Source organism: Papio anubis, chromosome 13, assembly GCF_008728515.1.
Source record: "Papio anubis isolate 15944 chromosome 13, Panubis1.0, whole genome shotgun sequence".
NCBI lineage: Eukaryota > Metazoa > Chordata > Mammalia > Primates > Cercopithecidae > Papio > Papio anubis.
The window spans coordinates 66,528,872-66,547,812 of NC_044988.1; the positions used below are offsets into that span (position 1 = coordinate 66,528,872).

At 42.1% G+C, this 18,941-nt stretch overlaps 1 protein-coding gene across 1 annotated transcript in view; it reads left to right on the forward strand.

Moving 5' to 3' along the window:
• Positions 1-5,189: 5,189 nt before the first annotated feature.
• CCDC180 (coiled-coil domain containing 180) overlaps positions 5,190-18,941 on the forward strand; it is an 85,161-nt gene continuing 71,409 nt past the window's right edge. Inside the window, 7 exon segments of the mRNA XM_017949721.3 lie at positions 5,190-5,266; positions 5,454-5,502; positions 5,972-6,047; positions 6,049-6,089; positions 8,537-8,700; positions 9,431-9,577; positions 13,481-13,482. Of these exon segments, the coding sequence (XP_017805210.2) occupies positions 5,498-5,502; positions 5,972-6,047; positions 6,049-6,089; positions 8,537-8,700; positions 9,431-9,577; positions 13,481-13,482 (435 nt within the window). The 5' untranslated portion in view covers positions 5,190-5,266; positions 5,454-5,497.

Below are 18,941 nucleotides of genomic sequence, written 5' to 3' on the forward strand. Positions count from 1 at the left end.
AATCTCACTATTGTTTTTATTTTCATTTCTTTAGTGGCTAATAGTGTCTGGTATCTTTACATGTACTTTTACACGTACTGGCCATTTGTATATGTTCTTTTGAGAAATGTCTGTTCAGATTCTTTGATCATGTAAACATTGGATTATTTGTCTGTTTATTTATTGAGCTGTAAGTGTGCTTATATAGTTTGTATACAAATCCCTTATGAGATACGTGATTTGAAAATGTTTTCTCCCATTTTGTATGTTACTTTTTCACTTTTTTTGATGATATCTTTTGAAACACAAATGTTTCCAATTTTGATGAAGCCAAACATATCTGTTTTTTCTTATATCACTTGTGCTTTTGGTGTCATATCTAAGAAACCATTGCCTAACCCAAGGTCACGGGGATTTTTCTCATATTTTCTTCTAAGACTTTTTTAGTTTTAGCTCTTACATGTAGGCCTTTGATCCATTTTGAGCTCATTTTTATGTATGGTGTGAGGTAGAAGTCTAATTTCATTGTTTTGCATGTGAATATCAAGTTGTTCCAGCACCATTTGTCAAAAAACACATTTTTTGCCCCATTGAATTGTCTTGTCATCTGTGTTGATAATAAATTGACCATAAGTACAAGGGTTTATTTTGGATTCTCAATTCTATTCCATTGATCTATTTGTCTGTCCTTATGTCAGTATCATTGTGCCTTCATTACTACAACTTTGTAGTAAGTTTGAAATTAGAAACAGAAAGTCCTATAATTTTCTTTTTCTTTTTCAGAATTTTATTGCCTGTTCTTGGTTCCTTCAATTTTATATGAATATTAGGATTAGCTTGTCAATTAATGCTAAGATGGCATTTGAATTATGATAAGGATTGAGTTGAATCTATAGATCCATTTGGGTAGTATTGCCATGTTAACAATGAATATCCTATATGTGAACGTGGGAAGTCTTCCCAGTATTTTATGTCTTCTTTAAATTTTTTCAAAATCTTTTGTGGTTTTCAGTGTACAAGTTGTACATTCTTTTGCTAAATTTAATATTATTTTATTATTTTTGATACTATTATAAATGCAATCGTTTTCTTATTTCATTTTCAGATTGTTTGTTGCTTGTGTATAGAAATACAATTGACTTTTATGTATTTCTCTTGTGCCCTGTAAACCTTACTGTACTCATTTATTAGTTCTAATACTTTTTTTATGTATTTCTTAGTTTTTCTATATATGAGATCATGCATTTGTGAATAGAGTTTTATTTTTTCCTTTCCAATCTGGATGCATTTTATTTTCTTTTTCTTGCCTAATTGCACTGGCTTGAACCTCTAGTACAATTTTGGCTAGAATTGGTGAGAGTAGATATTTTTGTTGTTGTTGTTGTTCTTGAGGTTAGGGGGAAAGCATTCAGTCTTTTACCACTAAGTGTGATGTTAGCTGTGGGTTTTTAGAAGTGCTCTTTATTGGCTAAGGAAGTTATTTTGTATTCCTAATAAGTTGAGTAGTGTTTTTTGTTTTGCTTTGTTTTTAATTGACACATAAAAATTGTACATATTTATTAGCTACAATGTGATGTTTAGATACCTATATACATTGACTGATGATTAAATCAGTAAACCCATCCCCTCAAACATTTATCATTTATTTATGGTGAGAACATTCAAAATCCTGTCTTCTACCTATTTTGAAATATACAACACATTATTGTTAACTGTAGTTTCTGTACTGTGCAACAGAACACCAGATGTTGAATGTTTTTAATTGTAGAGATGTTGGATTTTGTCAAATACTTTTTTTGCACCTATTGATAATCAACTTCTACAGAAGTTTTTAAACCAACAAATCATCCTACTTCTCTGTTTCTACATCCCTCTTTTATGAACTCACACAGTCTCTCTAAAAGCAAATTAGATTCTCAATATCAAAACTTGCTGAAGGGTGGGTGAGTGAATAGCCAAGACATCTTGATCCCAGCTACCTTTGTACCTGGTTGAGGTATAACCAACACCCCTCCCAAAAAAGTGGCAATCAATTAGAGGTCGAATATGTTTTTCATGGACAGAGGCTATGTATGATATATGGGAAATACTCCACAGCTTCTCTTCCTTTATTCACTGTCGAGTGAAAATACTAGTACAAAATGAGAGGAGTATGCAGGAAGTATACTAAGGGTGTGTGCAACTAAAATAAAACAGAAAATGAGCAAAAGTTTACTTACACAAGAAATATGTTAAAGTCTACTTGATTTGCTTAGAATTTTCTGGTGCAGGATTCTGCATTTTTATTTCATGTTTATTTTTCAAGGATTCTCATATCACTTTTCATATTTCAGGAGTCTGGGTAGCGACCATTTTGCCTGCCTCTCTCACGTGTGTGAGCTATCTGTTCCACATTTTGGTCTGTTACAGGTAAAAGCACTCTCAGAGTCATTTGTGTGTCTTTTACCGGAAATATGTATGACAAGCTTTCCTCAGAATCTCCAATAGTGCCTTCAGTGGGCCTAGGAAGTGAATGCAAGATCCAGGGCTAACCACATTTTTTGGTAGGAAGAAGAAAAGCATTATTGATTTGAACTTCTACATTGAGCTAACATTATGCTTAGAGTCTTTACTTGAATTTCACAACAACTCTGAGGAATAAGTCCTTTCATCCCTATTTTTACAGTTGAGAAAGCTGGAAATCAACAAAATTAAATAACTTGGCCAAGCAATTAGCAGACGATCAAGTCTTTCTGACCCCAGAGAGCTTGTTATTTCTTTTACACTCAGACACCTCTACTGAGTATCAGACCTGCCTTGCTCTACCGGGCTAGTAACACTGGGTCCCCAGCAGGTGAATCTGGCTCACGGGAACATCAATGAATACTGAATCAAGGGACAAGGGGCATCAATCTCAAGAAAAGCAGTATAGGAAGAGGGAATAGCTTTAAACATGTTGTGAGCATTTGCAAGCAGATATCAGTTGGGTTTTAGGTACCTGCTGGTCATCTCTCTCTCTCTCTCTCTCTCTCTCTCTCTCTCACACACACACACACACCACACACGCATGCACACGCGCGCGCGCACACACACACACACACACACACACCACACACGCATGCACACGCGCGCACGCACACACACACACACACAGTCTTACAGGAAGCCCAGGCCAATTTCCAGCTCTGAAGAGCACGCTGCCTTTACATCCTCCTCATCCGCCTGCCCAAAGGGTGAGTCTCTTGCAGAGGACACCCACAAGAAGACTCTCCTGGCAGGAAGGGTCCCAGCTCTCCACCAGCCCTGCCTTGCTCCCTGTCTCTACTTTCTACTCAATGGACCCCACAGATGGTCTGGATACTGCTACTCCCTCTGCCCTGCCTGATGTGGGCGCATGTCTGCTCCTTCCCTCATTAGTCTGCATGTGGCTGGGAGATATTCACTGAGACATTTGAGCACAACCAGGGACAAGCATGATGCAAAGGGAGCTGCAGGGACATGGATGTGCAGCCGAGGGCACAGGGAGAGGAGGCCTGCATTCCCGTCCAGGCTGCCCCTGCCCCCACCTGTCACCCAAGAGTGATGATCCCTGTCCTGCTTCCTTATCTGAACCATGGGGCAGAGGACACCAAGGATGAGAATCACACTACAAACTGCAGAGCAGTAGCATTGTGCCAGCATTTTAGTTTTTATTATTCCAGCCTACATACAGGTGCTTTAAAAAAATTACAAAAAATGTTTAGTGTAAAGTAAGTCTTCCTCCTACTCAAACCCCGAATTGTTTGCCCCAAGCTAACCACTGTTAACTGTTTTCTGTGCACACTTTCAGAAATTTTCCATGCACAATGCAAATATGAGTGTGTGCTCTGTGTGTGTTGTATGTATTGGTGGTACCACACTCAACTCCATGCTGCCAAACAGAAACAAAATGAAATTCACATGTTCAATTTTGAAAGTTCTAGTAGCCTCTGTTTAAAAAGTAAAAATAGACAGGTTACATTCGTCTTAATAATGTTTTATTTAACCCAATATATCTCAAATATTATCATTTCAACATGTAATATATACAAAAATTATTATTGAGATTTTGCATTCTGTATTTGTTCCAAGTCTTTCCAATTTAGTGGTCATGAAAAGTACAAAACAGGCTGAAAACTGCTGGAGATAGAATGTGAAGTAAAAAAGCCGGGACACAAATATGAGTGTAGACTATGAACATAATGCTATCAACCTCACCTTTATGCACGGGGCCAAGGACTGGACTAGAACACTGAAAGATGAAGCTGTGACTTGTGGGGGGTTGTTTCCCCTTTGTCATTTTCCTTTACATAGTTATAAGGTTAGGCAATCAATGAAATTGGTTTTCTGTTTTCAACTTTATTTATTTGACAGAGTCTTGGTCTGTCGCCCAGGCTGGAGTGCAGTGGCGCGATCTTGGCTCACTGCAACCTTTGCCCCCCAGGTTTAAGTAATTCTCCTGCCTCAGCCTCCTGAGTAGCTGGGACTACAGGCACATGCCACCACACCTGATTATGTTTTCAACTGTTTTTAAATCTTACTACATAGGTAATATATATTCATCATAGAAAAATAAGAAAATATAGAAAGAAAAATAGGCCAGGTGCAGTGGCTCACACCTGTAATCCTACCACATTGAGAGGCCTAGGCAGGGGGATGGCTTGAGTCCAGGAGTTTGAGACCAGCCTGGGCAGTATAGTGAGACCCTGTGTCTACAAAAAGTTAAAATAAAAAAAATTAGCTGGGCATGATGGCGTGTTCCTATAGTCCCAACTACTTGGGAGGCTGAGGTGGGAGGATTGCTTGAGCCCAGGAGGCAGAGGTTGCAGTGAGCCAAAATGGTGCCACTGTACTCCAGCCTAGGTGACAGAGTGAAACCCTGTCAAAAAAAAAAAAAAAAAAAAAAAAAGAAGAAGAAGAGAAGAAAGAAAGAAAGAAAAAAGAAACAAGCCACACATAATCTCATCTATCAGATTCAGTCACCATTATGACTCAATAAATATACATTATTTTTATAAAATATAATCTAGACTAAAGATCAAGACTTTTAAGGCAACTTGGGGCTACCCGGTGAGCTGCAGTCAGTACAGAGAGGCTAGGGTGCCTACTATCAGCCCTGTAGGCCTTCCTGTGCTATCTATGGGACTCTAATTATGCACAAAGAACCATCAGTTATGGGCACTACTTAATGTCCTACATCTTTTGCAGAAAGCACATAAAGAGGCTATGGGCAGGAGATAAACATTTTCTTCCTTTGAAGTTCCATAACCCGGCCTCCTCAGCGAGCGTGGTGAGTCAGCCAAGGTCTCTCTCTGATCTAGACTAAGCCATATGCCAAAACCTGAGGGTGAGCGTGACACCCGCCTCACTGGGTTGGTGGGTGAACTTCCAATGAGAAAGGGATGCTGGGCACATGTGGCAGAGGTAATGAAGTTTTCTTCCTGCTCTGAGACCTCTTTTTTCCTTTGAAACCTCAGGTGGCCATTGCAAGGTACTCTGGCTGGCAAATAGCCTATGTTCTATGGGGTAAGTGCCGATATGTGACCCATCCAATTCAACACACATGCCTTCATCACCTAGGGAGTCCTGGCTGTGAGTGGGGAGGAGAGAGGTGGTCAGAAGCAGCCCTAGCCTCTGCCCTTGAGGGACCTTCAGGACAGAAGGAGAAACATAGTCTCGAGGTCCTCCTCACCACTTGTCCTGAACCCTGGGAGCACATATGCTAAGGGTGGTGGTGACCCAGAGGAGAAAATGACTATCCAGCCCCAGGGCAGGGCTCAGATGCCTTCTAGGGGAGTTGACACTCGAACTGCACCTAACAGGTAGAGTAGGAAGTGAACAGGAAGGAAGGTGAGGCCTTGCCAGGCAGAAGAAACAGATAAGCAAGCGTGCCAGGGTGTCTGGCAGGAGAAGGGTAGAGGGTGGCCTGCAAGGAGGGGTATAGGGGATGGCTCACAAAGGACCTTGAGTTACCACCGGCTCCCTTCATTCCTAGGCTACCTCATCATTCACGTGGTGCAGAGCCTATGTGGCATGGCAATCATGTACGGCCTGGTGCTGCCCATCGTTCACAACCAGGGCCTGGAGATGCTGCAAGGGCTGGGCATCGGGATGTAAGTGCTGGGCGGGTATCCTGTCATTGCCGTGTTCTGAGAGCTGGTGTGCCCACCAGCTGCTATGTGGACCCATGGTCTTGGCCCTGACCCAGAGATGGCCCATCATAGCAACTTATGGGGAGAGGAAACAGCATTCACAAAAGACTGCCTCTCACACCATTCCGTAACACCATCACAACCGTGTGTGTGTGGGGGGGATACATGTACGTCCATTTTCCAGCTGGGAAAATTGAGGTTTAGGAAGGTAAAATGAGAGGCAAGACAGTATGATGGAAGGAGGCAGGAAATCCTGGCAAAGCTTTTGGATCTGCTGTGTGACCTGGGGTAAGTTACTCCACTTCTCTGCCTCTCAGTTTACACATCTGGAAGACAAAGTGAATGTTGGCTTCATTGAGCATTTAGTATGCATCTTTTCTCATAACAGCCTATGAATTTGGTGCTTGTGTTACCTTCCATTTTGCAGACCGGGGAACAGAGGCACAGAGAGACTGAGCATTTCCTCCAAGCAGGGGGAGGACTCAGGATTGGGAGCTGGGCAATCTGAAACCAAAGCCTCCTTTTAGCCACTACCTCTCATTGCCACTCAGGGGATGTCAACACAGCATGCAGTGCTCTCTGGGGCCCCTCCCTGCTCTGAGCTTCTTGATTCCATACTTGCCACCTGTGAGTTGGAGGCAGAGCCTGTCCTGTCCACTCTCTTGTGATATTCTCAGGAACTTCCAAGAACCCCATTCCATTTTTTAATTCCCAACCTGTTAAACTGCTCACCTAGCTGCCACCCCTGGTGAAAGGGACATCAGTGAAATCCTGGAGTAATGGTCTGTGGTCTGGGGCTAGAAGACCTGACCATGTGGTCTTGGGAAGGTCACCTCCCCTTTGTGAGCCTCGATTTTCTCTGCGTAGTGGGCATGGGAATGCCTTGTAAACGTAAAGCATGGAATTCACATTATCATTGTTCTGCCGGGTGGTCAACCTGTCTCCTCTCTCTCACTGGGCATCAGAGAAGGGTCTGGCAGAAAGGAAAAGGCTGCCTCAGGATGGCCCCACCTTGTGTTTCAGCCTCACCATATCCATCGTCGTGGGTCTCATGATCCTGCAGATGTGGATTGCTGCCAGCTTCTTCCTACAGCCAAAACTGGGCACAGCTGACAAGCAGAAGCCCCTGGCTCTCAACAACAGGTGACGGTGAAGGAGGGAATGAGGGAATTGTAGGCCTTTGGCTTCAGCCATCTCTGGGTTCTTCCCTGTCCCCCATGCCAGGTTCCTGGGTGGGCCTCACATTCTCTGAGAGGGTGAGGTACAGTGGGTCAGTGGTGGGCTCTGGAGCTGGACTGGCGGGGTCCAGATCCTGGCTCTACCCCTTAGGAGCCATGTGACATGTGGGATCTTACTCAACATCTATGAACCTCAGTTTCCCCATTTACAAATAATTGTGCATACCTCAAAGAGGTGTTGTGAGGATGAAATGTGTCAAAATATGAACTTAGAACAATAGTGCTTGGCACATGGAAATCCTTTCTAATTCATTCATTCAAAGCCATCCATTCATTGGGGGGACAACATGGGCATGAGGGTAAAGAAATAATCCCAGCACAATCTGCCTGTGAGAAGCTCAGTCCACTGGAACAGACAACAGGCACGTAAACAAGGACAGAGGACGCCAGGGAGTGCAAAAGGAATACAAGAGAAACCTGGAGGAGGAGAGGCAGGGGTGGTTAACGCCACTGCAGGTGGGTCTCTGGAGCTGAGGTCAGCAGAACGGTAGGATTTCTACAGGCAGAGAAGAGGAGAGGGTGTGGCTGGCAGCCAACACCACAAGGACAAAGGCAGGAAGCCACAAAAGGGCAGGATGTGTTAGAAGATTGAGAATCACAAACGGTTGCCATGCAGTGGCTTTAGTGAGTGACAGGAAGGGGACACAAAGTGACAAGACCAGAAAACCCCTGGGGGCAGTGAGGGGGCTGAAACTCAGCATGCAAAGTTTGGGCTTTATTCCAGAGGCAACAGGAAACCACATGATCAAGTGGTCATTTGGGAAATTTCCTTTGGAAGACTTTGGAACAGCTGCAGCTGGGAATAGGTCCCTGGTGCAACAGACAGTGGGGAAGCCCTACCCTCTGCCATAATCAATGACCCAGCTGCAGCCCCGTGAAATTTCTTACCATGCAGGAAGCCTCAAACCCCAAGGATCACATGAAACAATGACTGTCCCCACTGACATTCATCCTTCAATGTGCTCAGCGGCCCCCACACTGTACCTGAGCCATTCCTCACACCAGTGCTGTGAGGTGAGGGCTATCAGCTCCCCTTTAAGACACGAGGTCACAAAGCTTTGAGCCTGAACCTGTAGGATTTGATCCTGGGTCTGGGGGACTCCAGAGCCCACCTGCCCAGCCACCTTGCTCTACTGAAAGGTGATGCCTTGGGCTGGCTTCTGTTTGCAGGAAAGCGTTCCACAACTTCAACTACTTCCTGTTCTTCTACAATGTGCTACTGGGCCTGGGTGCCTGCCTTTCCAGACTGCTCATCAGTTGCCTCCTTGGCACGTGGCTGATTGCCCGCATCGACAGGACTATCATGCAGAATGGCTATGAGGGAGCAGACATGGGTAAGTGACCAGCACCCACCTGGTCACATTCTCTGGAGAGGGCTGGTCTTGCACCTCTGTGGCAGCTGCCTGGGAAGACAAGTATCAGAGGCCCGGAGTTCATGCCTTTCATTTATGCTCAGTTTATCTTCCAGCGGAGGCTATACAGCTGAGTAGTAAAGACACATTCAGCACCCTGGTCAAAAGAGAATTCAAGGCTATTACATTCCTGCCCATTTGGCAGACCTTTGGGGTATAGAGGAGGAGGAGTCAAAGGTAGTCAAATTCTGTCTGAACACTTAGAAGTTAATTTGTGAATGCACAGCTCTGAAAATTTTTAGGAAGAACATATCTCAGAATTATTAGTGTTGTTAGTTGGAAACAGTGCAGAAGATGTTCTGTTCAGTTGAAATGCTCCAAATTCAAAGCCATTTCTGATGAAGCAAAAGTAGTTTTTATTTTATTTTGAGCCCAGTCATTCATTCACTCATCTATTCAATAAATGTACTGATGCTTGCTTGGGATTAGCCACAGCAGCTCCTAACCCTTTGAGCTTTGAGTTCCCCATAAAATGGGCAGATTAGAATATGATCTCTAAGAGTCTTGCAGATCTTTATACCTCATTTTCTAGATTCTCAGAAAAGACTCAGGCACCAATGGAGAGCAAACTGGCTCGTAGTTATATCATGAAAAGCACAAATGGGGCCACGTCAGGAGGTACTGCCTGGACTGACCTGCCTCTGGATTTCAGGGTTCAGTGCGTGGATCGGGATGCTCTATGTGGACCATTATCACACCAACCCCGTGCTCGTCAGCTTTTGCCACATCCTGATCGCAAATCACAAGGAGAAGAAACTGCAGCAGACCACCAAATACTGGTGCCTAAATCAATCGGCAGGTAACGGCTCCTGTTTGAGCCTATGCTGGATTCAGACAGCAGGAAGTAAATACCCCAAAGCTCCCCGGGATCCCTGAGGTGCCCCAGGTTCCATTTTTCCTGCTCCTTTTCTCTATACTCCATGCCCTGGGTGCCCTTGAACTAGGAAGCCCAGGAGGCTTAGCTCCCAGTCAACCTGACGATGGGACCCACTCAGGCCTTGTGTCCTTGTCCTGTTAGGTGGCCTCCTGCCTTTTTCCTGGAAATGAACTCTAGTTCTGCTAGTGGAGTCCTCCATATCCCATTTGTTTGTGTCTCCAACCCATATCCCAGGCTACATGGCAGATGCCTTCCAAGATGAGGCTACATTTTGATGATTCTGCCCTGTTGCTTACCACAAGATCTCTGAGGCTGTCTGCCTCGCTAGGGCTCAGACTGTGTTAATTGCTATTCCCAACACTGCAGATACTCAATTCTAAAGGACAACTTACATCCCTTCAACCTCCCTCATGTCCCCAGGAGTCCCAGTCCAGCTCCTTCTGCCACATCTTACACATTCCAGGCAGCCCTTGCAAACACTTTGGAGAGGGAGTTCCCCTCCCTGAGACCCCTCACTCCTTCAGTCTGTCTGCTGTGATTCTATCCTAGGTCCCCGTGTCTCAGCTAGGTCCAGAACAAGGTGGTTCCTGTTGCAGACCCTAATCAACAACCCAAGCCTCATCATACACAGAAAATTAAAATCAGGGCACAGTTCCCAGGAATCCCAAATTCTGATGGCATGCTTGGAGAGCTGACGCTGGCCCCCATCATCTGCTCCAAAGCCAGGCTAGGACATCTGCCACCAAGAGAGGGCTCAATCTAACCAGAAGCTGTCCCCTGCAGTGAAATGGGATGGCACAGCACCATCCATGCAGATGGCAGACAATATTGGCCACTCATGTGATGGCCACCTGGGCTGAGGAATGAAGTCTCAGGACTATTTCACTCCCTTGGCAAAAAAGATTAAAAAACTAAAGAAAAATCTGTTGAACAAACTTTGCCCATTAATGACTTCCACTATCCGTTGTGGGTAGGCATCCTTGGAGAGTTACCTGCTAAAAAGCACTTAGTTTACCTACAAAGCAGAATTTTATGTCAATGGAGAAGGTGGTAAAATGTGTACATCAGGAGAGTTTAACCATCAGATCCCATTTTTCTCTGGAACAGAATGTGGATTTCAGTATCCTCATTGCTTCCTTCTTGCCAGGCTTTATGGTGGATGCAAGAGAAGGAAATCCATGATCCTGGCCCCAATGTTGTTGGACAAGCAGGCACACACAGGCTTTCTCTCCCATTGCCACTGGAATGAGGAATGGATCAGAGCTAACTTGGGCCTTAGTCATAAAGCAGATGCACAGATTCTCTGTAATAAGGGTGGGATTACTTGGAAAAGCCACCTGTCTGAAGATACAAAGACAGGGTAGGCAGGTATTCTAGGTGGGGGATCACAAGAGTAAAGTGTGAGCAAGCAAGCCCCAAGCATGTTTGAGGAGGGTGAGTCATGTGACATGTCATGGTACAGAGCTCTAGGGGCTGGCCAGGACCATCCCAAGAAGGGCCAAACGTTGTGCCAGGAGGCTAGGACATTTGTCCTGTGCAAAGCCCAGTACTTAACCACATTTCATGCTGAAGCACAAAAACCTGGCCCAGGACCTGTACAAAATCTGTCCATTCAAAATTCTTTATGAAGCTTCTGCAGTTATTATGAGGATCCCACCAACAGGGCAAAGGGGAATCCCCATTCCCCTCATGAGTCCAAGAGCAATTGTAATTCAGTTGTTATTGTTAAGCACCTAATGTAAACCTAGTCCTGTTGCTAGGTGTTTGCCAGCATTGTCTCTTTTTAGTTTAATCTCTAACCGAGCTTCATCATCCTGCTTTTTAGAAACTGAGAAAACCAAGACTCAAAGTGTTGGGATTCCCATGCCACCACTTTGTAGGTGTGTGATAGCAGCCCAATTACTTTGCCTTTATTCACTTTTCTTATCTATAAAAAGACAGTAATACCCCCTAACACCTAAAATTGTTTTGAGGAAAAAAATGAGTTAATAGAGGCAAACACTCTTAAGATAGTGTCTCACACATCCTAAACTCTCAATAGATATTAGCTATTGTTATTTGTCATATAACACTCTGTGATGATCTGATTAATATCTGCTCACCCTCTCACTAAAATATCAGCTCCATAAAGAAAGAGGCCTTCTCAGGTTTTGCTCACTATCACCAACCACATACCTATAACATAATCAGATCTTGGAATCAATAAAATAATGAGATCAAGATGAATAAATCTTTTAACTATGAATTCACTTACCAAAATCAATCCTGGCATCATGGTGTGAATGAATAGTGAGTGAATACCCATTGGAAACCTTGCAGTGAATTGAGGAGGCTAATATGTAAACAGCGCTCTGTGATCCAACCCACTGCATATAATAACATCAGCTTGTATAAGTTCTATGGAGGCTTGGAAAAGAAAACTGCTAATTCTGCCTGTGAAAAGTTAGTGAAGAATTTCCAGAGGAAGCGACATGGGAGCTGGATGTGACATAGGGCATTCTTATTTGTGTTGGGGAAAAGGCAAGGCATACCTTCCAGCTTTGAAGTTTCCTGGGAGTTTGGAGATCATGCTAGATGAAGACACTCAACATGAAGAAGCTTTATTTGGGACCACTAGGCCTCATTGCTTTCTGGGGATCAGATGAGGTATTAACAGAAGCATAATATTTAAAAGAACCCAGTGTCAATCTTAGGTAGTAGAGCTTCAGGACTACCTGTTCCCATGCCACCATCAGGCAGGCTCAGACAAGACACCAAGGGTGTCTGAAGACCCTGGGTAGCCTTCAAGGTCACAGGCATGAACACAACCTGAGGAACTTGTGAGACATATCAAAAGAACCAACATACACATTATAAGAGTCCCATTAGGGGAAGAAAGAGAAAAATGAGAAGAAAAATATTTGAAAAAATTAATGGCTGAAAACTTTCCAAATTAAATGAAAGACATGAATCTACACACCCAAGAAGCTTAATGAAGCTGGATAAACTCAATGAGATATACACTGAAACACATTATAGCCAAGTTGTTGAAAATCAAAGATGAAGAAAAAAATCTGGAAAGATGCAAAGGGGAAAAGACTCATCACAAGTGAATGATCCTCAATAAGATTAACAGTGGATATCTTATCAGAAACCATGAAGGCCAGAAGGTAATGTGATGATATATTTTAACTGATGAAAGAAAAAACTGTCAATCAAAAATTTTATATTTGGAAAATTGTATCCTTTGAGAGAAGAAGAAATTCAGATATTTCCAGATAAACAAAAGTCAAGGTAGTTTTTCACTAATAGACCTGCCATAAAAATATTTTAAGTGAGTTCTTCATGCGGAAGTAAAAGTATATAGTACCTCAAAGCCATGTGAAGAAATAAAGATCACTGATAAAGTCACCTTCATTAATAAATAGAAAACCCAGTATTATTGTATGTTTCATTTAGAGTGCCTTTATTTCCTCTATGACTAAAAAGGCAAAAGCATAAATCACTTATGATAAATCTATGTTATTGGGCACACAATGTATAAAAATGCAATCTATGACAGTAACTTTATAAAGGGGAAGGGATGCAAATGTATGGGAGCAGGGTTTGTTTATAATTGAAACTAAGTTGGCATCAGTCAAACTAGGTTGTCATAAGTTTAAGATGTTAATTTTAATACCCAAGGTAACAACTAAGAAAATAACTAAAAACATGCAGAAATGGGAAATGAAGATAATCAAAATAGTACACTATAAAAAAATCAACTAAACACAAAATGACTGAAATGAATGAATTGAAGAACAAATAACATATGAGACATACAGAAAACAAATAGATAAATAGCAGAAGTGTATCCTTCTTTCTCAGTAATTACTTTAAATTTAAATGTATTAGAATCATCCAGTTATAAAGCAGGGGTTGGCAGAGAAGATAAAGAACATAATCCATCTATATACTGTCTACCAGAGACTTATTCTAGATCTGTAAACAAAAAAGATTGAAAGTAAAATGATGGAATAAGATATTCTATGCAAATCATAACCGAAAAAGGGCCAGAGTGGCTAGATATTATCAAAACAAAAAGATTTTCAGAAAAAATGGGTTAAGGAGATAAAGAAGTGCATTATGTATTGAAAAAGGGTTTAACCCACCAGGAATATATAACAATTATAAACATATGCATATATGCATATATAACGTTAGACTCCAAAACATATGAAGCAAAATTGACAAAATTGAAGGGAGAAATAGACAGTTTTACAATAATAGTTAGAGACTTCAAGACCTCATTTTCTTTCTTTTTTTTCTCTCTCTCTTTTTTTTTTTTTGTGAGACTGGATCTGACTTCATTGCCCAAGCTGGAGTACAGTGGTGTGATCTCAGCTCACTACAACTTGCACCTCCTGGGCTTAAGCAATCCTCCCACCTCAACCTCTTGAGTATCTGGGACTACAGGCCTATGCCGCCATGCCTGGCTAATTTTTTCTTTTTTCTTGTATTTTTTTGTAAAGATGAGGTTTCACCATGTTGTCCCGGCTGGTCTCGAACTCCTGGCCTCAAGTGATCGACCCCCTTTGGCCTCCCAAAGTGCTGTGATTGCAGGCATGAGCCACTGTGTCCAGCCAATACCTCACTTTCAATGGATATAAAAACCAGACAGAAGATTTATGAGGAAATGGAGGACTTGAACAACACCATAAATCAATAAGTTCTATCAATACATACAAAACACTGTATACAATAACAAAAGAACATGTATTCTTCTCAAGTGTATATGGAACCTTTTCCAGGATAAACCATATGTTAGGCCCTTTAAAAGTCTTAATAAATTTTAAAAGACTGAAATCATATGATCATCAAGAAGTACATGCAGACTGCTCTAAAACAAAACTCATTGGTTTCAGTGACTAATTTCAGGACTTGGTGTTAGTTCACTGGGAGAAGATGGCTGTTTCTAGGCAAATGTCCCGGCCCAAGTGTCTTATCTGAAATACTGCAGGTCAGAGAAAATTTCTGTGATAAGTTCTATTCTGTTATTCTGTTAACAAGGTATGAAGGAGATATGCAGGTATTTCAGAATGCAAGCATGAGGGCTTCTGCTTTATGGATCCTCCCTGACACCATTTTGGTTAGAGTTTTGACACAAGTGACTCCATTTTGTATTGTTCACTTCCACATTAGATACTCCCCATGAGACCACAAGGTACAGGCTGGGAGAGAGAAGGCGTTGTAACGAGCGTAGGAACCACAGGCATTTGGACCACTTCTTCTTGTAACTTATTTGTGCTTTCAGGTCCTGTTCAGGCTCAATCATATATATATATATATACACACACACATATATATATACACACACACACACGCGCACACACACACACACACACACACACACATATATATATATATATAAAACTTCCATTGGATGATGAAGTGTTGCTGTGCATGGCAACTTTATGGGTTGGTGGATCAGATAACACCAAGTTCATGATGGGCAGCTCAGGGCACGTAGGAACTTGGTGGCCCATGCATGATCAAGCATTCAGTTTCTCCTAAGTCCCAGTAGCAGGTCAAGAGCCATCTCTTAAAAGAAGATTAGTTATCTGTAGATGATGGTAGTACCTTTCTCCAAAATCCTAAAGACAGGAGCTGCAATTTACCTATAGGATGCCAAAGGCTCTCAACAGCATCCCTATCTGCTGCTAACACCTCAAGTACCATTAAATCTGCTGGATCAATGGTACTTGTGGCAGACCAAGTGGCAGACCAGCTTGGACAGCTGCCTGGACCTTTGCAGAACCTTCCCCTATTTTTCTAACCCACTCAAAACTAGCAACTTTTTGGGCCACTTGGAAAGGCCAGAGTAACATACCTAAATGAAGAATGTGTTGCCTCCAAAATCCAAACAGCCCCACCAGGCATTGTGTCACTTTCTGGTTGTAGGAAGAGCTAGATGCAACATCTTTCCCTTCACTTTAGAAGGAATAGGTTGACATACCCCACACCACCCAACCCCTAAAAATTTCACTGAGGTAGAAGTCTTATGAATTATAGATTTATTTCCCACTTTTCTGACACGTAAATGTCTTACCAATAAGTCTAGAGTACTTGCTACTTCTCATTCATTAGGTCCAATCAGTCTAATGTCATTAACGTAATAGACTAGTGTGATATCTTATGGCAAAGAAGGGTGATCAAGATACCACAAGAATGTTTCAGTTCTCCTCAAACCAATGTCAGTTCGGAGCCAGTGTCCAGCAGTCCCTGAAGTATCTGATTATTTCCTTTTCCTCAATACACAGTTACCTTGGTAAAGAGCTGTATGTCCCTTGTGGAAGGCTGAGAGATTAACAGTGCTGTCTAAATTTTCAGTTGTGTCCTTCCTTGAGAGGGCCCAACTTCCCCTTCATTCAAAAGGTTCCAAGTGTATAAACAGGCTCAAAACTTGGAATTGATTGAGAAGCCATGATTTTTTGTTTTTAGATTCAAATTAGACTTTTGGTGACTTGACCTGGAATTTTTCTGCTTATATGGATCATATAAGAATTTAGTAGACTTCCTATCTATTTCACTTCTAAGAACACTGTAATTAACTAGTCCTACAATATGCTGTAGTCAAGCAAAAGAACCCAGAAAAGTAGTGAAGTAATTTAGTCTGAGTCTGAAGACCTGAGAACCTGGGAAGCTGCTGGTGTAAATGAGTAGCCAACATTATAGGTCTGTGCAAGTCAGATAATTCTGATTGTTTCTTTGACTCAGCTATTCATTATGGTAATTTAGCCCACCTTGTCTGGGCTGTTGAGCCTCCACTTGACCCCTGCCAGTCCAAAATCCAAATACTCCCATTGCATTTAGGTTTTCCAGTTGAGTGACTGCTGTTTCCACTGTAAGGTCTGGCCTACAGAGAAGAGAGATTGCAGAGCTCTTTAAGGATACTAGAGCTCCTCTCACAAATTTATTTCTCAAAGTATTGGAGAAAAACATGTCTTCTGGACCCTTCGGTGTGGGTGATTGGGTTTTAAATGACAAATTCACATTAACATTCCAATATCCTTGAGCCTTTAAGTCCCTTCTTCTACTTTAAACCAAGAAAGATCAGTCTTTTCCAATTTGCTCATCTTTTGATCCATGACTCAGCAAACTAACCAAACAAATTGTTAGAGCTCTTTCTAACTTCTCAAGCTGCAAAATCTCTGCTTAGTGAGCCCATTTAGTAAATTCAGTCTGGTTCAGCTTTATGCTCCTTCACCATTATCCCATACCTTTAATATCCATTCCCACACATGTTCCCTGGATCCCTGCTTATATAAATTAGTAAACTCAAGCAGATCTTCTGGAGTGTAGTGTACCTCCTCATGCGTCACACTTTGTACCTAACCTTAGGGGCCTGCTGGGACTTGAGTCTAGTTAGAGGTCTAGAGAGGGGTGGTGGGGGCAGATCTTGAGAAGAATCATCATTATTGTCTTTCATGGTAACTACCTCATATAATGCTGTTATTTCTTCAGACAATGCAGGGTTGATGCCCTCAGATAGAGGTTGAATGGCTGATACCACTGTGGGTGGGAAGCTATTTCTGTTGGGAGTGGGAAAGCCCCTTTTTCTGGGAGTGGGGATACCTCTTCCATTGGCAAAGAAGACTTCAAAATTTAGAAGCTCTGTGTCCCCAGCTTCATCAAAATTTTCTCACACATCCCCATCCCAACGTATAGAACCCTGTTTCCCAATGAAGGCCTGAACTTTAACAGTGGACACCCTGGGAGGCTTGGAGTTCAACTTGCTTGTAATTCGTCTAATTGCTGGGATAAGATCCTGTGTCTGATTTTCAGTAATTTCAGTCATGCAACTACAGGAGATAAGTCTCTCCCTCAGGGCACACCTAGACACTCTGAATTAAGTCATTTATGTAGCTCTTGAGCTTGGAATTCAAATACTTGACTCAAATAGCTTTTCTTTCACCTCTTTATCCAGTAGTGAAAGCAATCAACCAACATTATTATATTTCTTAGTTTTCAAAAAATGTTTGGAAGTATCATACACAGACTTACTTACCTCTTTCCTTCTTATAAGTGGTTAATTAGAAGTACCCAATCCAGATATTTTGCACATCTCTATAAATAGTTCACTACATGGACTATCAGTGCTCTCTCTACTACTGGAAATAAAGTCATTAGCATCTTTATATCTAGAGAGATTAGAGAGCCATTTTCAGAGACCCCAAAACCAGTTCAGAAAACTAATCCTTAAAATTATTTTCCTCTATTCTTAGTGTCAAAATCTGTGTGTGTTAGGGTTCTCCAGAGAAACAGAACCAATACGATAAATAGAGAGATAGATATAAATATATAGATATAGATAGCTAAGAGAAGATTTGTTATGATTACAGAGGCTGTGAAGTCCTACACTATGTTATAGTCAAGTAATAGAACCAGTAAAAGTAGTGATGTAATTCAGTCTGAGTCTGAAGACCTGGGAACCTGGGGAGCCACTGGCGTAAATTCCACAGGCAGAAGGCATGAGAACTAGGATCTCCGATGCCCAAAGGCAGGAGAAGTTGGATGTCCCAGTTCAGAGACAGAGAGAGAGAGAGAGAGAGAGAGAGAGAATTCACCCTTCTTTCACCTTATTGTTATACTTGGGCCTTCAAATGATTGGATGATCTCCAGTCACATTATATAGGTCATTTTTAAAATTATTCAGCCTACTGATTCACATGCTTATCTCTTCTGAAAATAGCCTCACAGATACACCCAGAAATGTTTTCTTAGCTATCTGGGCATCCCTTAGTTGACACATAAAAATAACCATCACACAAATACTTAGGCAGGGCTGGCTTCCTCTGGTCTTTCTGGTCACAGCAAAAAATGTCACCTCAATGAGAACATTTCTGAACCCCCCACCCAATGACTTTCCTGCCCCACTCTCAGCACCCTCCTAGAAAGTGGAGGACTTACACTACCAGATATTGGGACTTAGTTTAAAACTATAGTAATGAAGGCTGTGTGTGCTACTAGTGCAAGGATAGAAACGAAGAGAAATAGAATACAGAGCCCAACTCAGACCCACACATTTGGACATTTTATGTATGATGAAAGAGGTGTGCAGAACAGTAGGGAGAAGATAGTCTTTTCAGTAAGTGGCCCAGGTCAGCTGGTTCTCCATATGGGAAAGAAATGAATCTTGACTCCTAACTCATACACTATAAACAAAAACCAGTTCCAGGTGGATTGTAAATTTAAATGTGAAAGTTTAAAACAATATTTACAGTAGATAATATCAGAGAATATTTTCATGACCTTGAGACAGGCAAGG